The sequence below is a fragment of the Athene cunicularia genome, assembly GCF_003259725.1.
Source record: "Athene cunicularia isolate RWA chromosome 3 unlocalized genomic scaffold, athCun1 chr3_part1, whole genome shotgun sequence".
Taxonomy (NCBI): domain Eukaryota; kingdom Metazoa; phylum Chordata; class Aves; order Strigiformes; family Strigidae; genus Athene; species Athene cunicularia.
Window position 1 is genome coordinate 70,048,478 of NW_020799097.1, and position 4,798 is coordinate 70,053,275.

General features: G+C 35.6%; 1 protein-coding gene across 3 annotated transcripts in view; it reads right to left on the reverse strand.

Moving 5' to 3' along the window:
• The window catches only part of CCDC170 (coiled-coil domain containing 170), a 42,759-nt gene that overhangs the window by 7,925 nt on the left and 30,036 nt on the right, over positions 1-4,798 (reverse strand). For all 3 annotated transcript variants that reach the window (XM_026845996.1, XM_026845998.1, XM_026845997.1), the window contains 3 exons: positions 3,491-3,691; positions 1,554-1,727; positions 293-535 (listed from right to left, as the gene is read on the reverse strand). In XM_026845996.1, coding sequence (XP_026701797.1) covers positions 293-535; positions 1,554-1,727; positions 3,491-3,691 — 618 coding nt within the window. The remainder of the gene's footprint in view (positions 1-292; positions 536-1,553; positions 1,728-3,490; positions 3,692-4,798) is intronic.

A 4,798-nucleotide genomic window follows, 5' to 3' on the forward strand; every position in this document is an offset into this window, starting at 1 on the left:
CTTCTGTGAATGTATGGGAAAATATAAGATTACAACCATATCAACAGGAAAGAAAGGGAGACATATATTTTTCTTGCACTAACCTGAAAATTCACATTGTACTTTGCAGGTGCTACTTAGTATATCAAGACAAATTTCAAAATACCTAAACCATTGTAATATTATATTTGTTTTCCCCACCTAGATGGATTTGAGCAATTCTCCATTAACACATTTATTGTAAATTAACTCCAGCTGTATCCAACTGGAATAAAAAAATGGATAGAAGCACAAATGCAACCTTTTAACTCACCTTAAGTTCATTGGTTTCAGACAGCTTGGATTTGAGGCCAGTATTCATTTCCCTTGCCAGATCAAGCTGCTTCTGTAACCTCTCTATCATCTTATGCAACTTTCTGACAGTGAGATTGGCCTCATCCCTCTCCATAGCTAATGCAGTCCTTACTTGTTTCTCTTCTTCCAGCTGCATTATTTTCTGCCGCAGGAGGTTCATGTGCAGCTCTCTGCTTTCAAGTTTTTCCTTCTGAGTCTTCAACTAGTTTTCCAAACACAAGAAATGAATTTACATATACACTGCACCCTATTTGAACATAAATACTTGTGCATCATTCATAACATATAAGATTGTCTAAATTATAAGACACTAGTCAAATGTAAGAGGTAAGAGAGATTCATTAAGGAGACCGTGGTTTCAGTGGTGGTAGATTAAGATATTTCCATCTTTAATCAGTTAATTAAGGCTAGTGTGCAAGAAGGAGAATCTACATACAGAAATAAGAAAGCTTTCATCCACTGCTCCAATATAAGGTCCAGCAGCTTAGTTTTGTAATTTTAGTGCTCAGGGAACTACCTATTTTCAGTTTACTTGAGCTGAGCTGCCAGGCTTTACTCTGGGACATCTGAGGAGTATTAACATACATACTATATTCCCCCCTAGAGAGGCAGCTGCTTCCAGAAAAAAATAGATTGTTGCTTTAAACCTTAAATAGACTTATTTCTTAGCTCTACACCATTCTGATAAATCTAAAACCAGATTTTATGCTGTCATAACAGGATAACAGAGAGGCATTTGACCAAATCTAAATAGATTTGCTCCTAAAGGAGCACAGTTCTTGTTGGAAACGTTGAAATTCTTGGTGAAGTACAACCAACGTCCTACTAGTTTCTAGAGAAGTTTGTATAAGATGCCCTGCTTCCCAGCAGATCCTTTTAGATTTAAATATCTATGGCAGTTATTTACAGAAGTATATTATAAATGTTTATTAAAAGTAGACATATATACTCATATAAACATGCATAAATTCATGCATTTATTTAAGAAGTTGTGAAAAGTATCACATATTTAACCAACTGGTGGTTTTAGTTGTTTTAATACGCAGCCTGTTTGCAGTTTGTGAATGTTTACTATCTTCTTTTTATGTAATGAACATCTTCAACATTTCTTGTACATATATGAGCTCCAATCTACTGCCTCTAGCAAGGCACTATAGAAATGCAACCATAACAATGTTTACCTTTGAAACAAACAGTAACAGTATGTCTTTTTTGCCTACCTTCCTTCTTAGGCTATATGCCATAGTTTTGTTTTCAATCACTGCATCACCTTCCAGCTTCACTAACTGCTCTACTCGAGATAGAATTGCATCCATATTCATATCAAATCCAACCTCTGCTGCTAGGCTATCCAGCTTCATCTTCTCATTAAGTTGCTCCAGAAATTTCAGATACTAAGATAAGGTATGGAAAAGAAGAAGAAAATAATAACAAAACCTCATTAGAAGTCCTGAAGTACAATTTGAAAGCAATTCCCCTTACACCAGCAAACAACTCTACATAGCCAAGCCCACTATCCACAAGAAATAATGTACTGAAATGGTATGTTTATAGTACACACTCCTGACAATTGCTAATTCTCCATTTGTCCTTTTTTAGTCAACATTTATTTTGTTCATAAATCCCTGGGCCTACTGTATCTTCTCTGCAAGATCAGATTGTGTTTTGCTCCTCTGCAGTAATAAAAGCACTAGGTATGTGTGTCTGCTTCTGACTCCAGTTCCTGTCTGTGGCTCTGCTGCTTTACATGAACATGCATTGGCAGGAAGAAGTTAAAAAGGACAGCTACATCCCAACTGATTGCAAGTGCTGTGATTGGCCACTCCTGTGAACTCTAAAACAGATAAAACTGGTACCAGGGATGCCATGGGTGAGATCCAATGTATTCTGAGGAGAGACAGGAATGTTAACATAGTCAGCCTTTTGCCCTTCCTTGGAACAGCAAGTTTATACATAACATTTATTGGTTTAGAAATTGCTTTAAAGATTATTTTAATTGCATCTCCACTTGGTTTACTGATGTGAACACATACACATATCAAATGTTATTTAATCTGTTTTTTCCTTCTTTTGTCATGCTGTGAGAGCTCTTTAAAAATTGCATTAGTTCCCTGGTCTCAATTAGGCTCTCTTGCAAAATCCAAAGCTCTTCTTCTCGCTAAGAACTGTTTGTCTTTATCTTCTCTTACTTCTGTTGCAGGTCATAATCTTTGCAAAGAAACAACAAAGAAAAAAAAAAAAAGGCAACAAACCAGTTCCATAACCATTGCGTGAGCCCACAACAATAAAACATAGCAAGAATCTCTTTTTGTTTCATGATGCTTCTGGTTCAAAAAGTGAAAAACAGCAGCCAAAGAAGAAATCACTAAAGCTGAGATAACAGGAAAAAAAAAATCAGAACAAAAATCTCTCTATTGCAGCAGAATCTATAGAGAAATTAAGAAATTAGGGCCACATGTTCTTCACAGAGGAAGCAAAGAGGAAGTAACAGCTCCATTTTCTGGTTTGCTACCAATGTGGTGGATGCTTCATTCATAAAAGTTATTGTATCATAGACTACTGCAAACCAGCACCAAATCGTTGATTCTTTGCAAACGCAACTTTCTAAGCATAGCTTTTGGCCTTGTGACATACTACAACTTTGTCTTAGTTGTATTGAATGGCTGGTTTAGCTTTCCAGGTACTATGTAATTTTTCAAACTCTTAGTATGCACGTGTGTTATAGGCTAACAGTATGTTCATTCATTCAATTAATAAAAAAATCCCAGTAGCCTTGATGGTCTAAGGATATAAAAGAATCAAGGACTGCAAGATCTTGAGAGACTACAGACCAGATAGTATATTGGAGAAAGACAGAGAAATCAGAGAAAGCTTTAAGATCAGAGAATTCTTGAAGGACCTCTGATGTATTTACAGAGTCTTCTTTTAATCTGTGGTGGGGTTTTTTTCACAGTAAATGGATTCTGAATTCAAAATCTTAGCTTCTTTCCAACTAAAATTGTTCATCAAATAAAAGATATTACCACTCCCTGCACAATGCCTACTTTGCTAATTTGCATTGCTTGCAGTACTGTTATACTGCAGTTGATCAATGCAATACAATTAGCTGTATCTGTCTTTAGTGACTTTTATGCAACAAAATAATGCATGTAACTACTTTTTGTTTCTCAAGCTTCCAACCATCTTGCATCAGATCTACAGACAGTAATTCTTCTTCCAAGTGTTTCAGTTGATCCTGAAAAACCTCAGAACATTTTTCAGCTTCCCTGCTCCTCTCCAGAGCTTCTTGGTACAATCCGGTCTGATTTTCCAAAGCTGCAGTCAATTTAGCTATTTGAGTTTCAAGCTGAGATACCACCTAAGGAGCAAGCAAACCAAGAAAACATATGGGGTTAGGTGGGTGTAGAAATGTTAGAAAGATATGAAAAATGCATCCTCAAATTATTAAAAAGAGGGTAAAATATGTACTTTTAAAATACGTACACTTAAAATGACAAAAAAAAAAAAAAAATCTGCTGTAAATACCAGGAGATAATGGCAGAAGTGGTAACATGTTGGACATCCAGAAGAGAACAGAAGAAACCATATTTGAGATGAGTCAACTGACTAAAAGGCGCTAATATCTATTAAAAAAATTACAAACTAATTTAGACACAAACTTTCCAAAGATGTTAGCAAATCATCAATATCTGGCAGTCAACTAACATTCCTTAAAATAAACCAGTAAAAATCACTCGTCTATCGAGGAGCTGAGTTAAAAAAACAGATAAGTGACTTAATACATGCAGCATATTGGTGAGAAATGTAGATACGGATAACTAAGTCTCAGAGGAGTGCTTCCCAACTGTTAAGTGTTAGAGGGTTAAGTTTAACTGAACGATCCTGCTTTAAAAAAAAAAAAATATTCTGTAATCTAGCCAAAGCCCAAGTCTAAAAGGTTAAAATCTTATAACAGGAAACTAGACTAACAATTATGAAAACAATTCTAGCCCTACACTGTTAACTTTGCCACACCTACATATAATGTAATGGATTTTAAGTCGTAAACTACTTATAAATTAAATGCTTGACAGCATCTGATTATACTGCTGCCAAATATTGAAAGACAATTCTATTCACTTGCTTGCTTCCCTCTTTTCCTCTCTCCTCATCTTACTGTCATATAATTATTTGGTTACATAATTATGTTGCATTTGTAACACAGTGTTCAGACACTCATCATTGAGCACTCTCTTCATTTTAAGCATCTGTTTGCCTCCTGTTAATAAAAAGAACAATAAGCACACAAAACTCACATTAATTTTAATGGCACAGAAAGGTTTCCAACTTAGACTGCAATTAAATACAAACAATAGTTTGCACCCAGCCTGCCTAAAAAACACTGAGAAATTACTGTTGCTTGTACAGTGGTAGAAAACAGTAAACAGTAATAAAACTGCAAGAACACACCACCCACCCACCCACC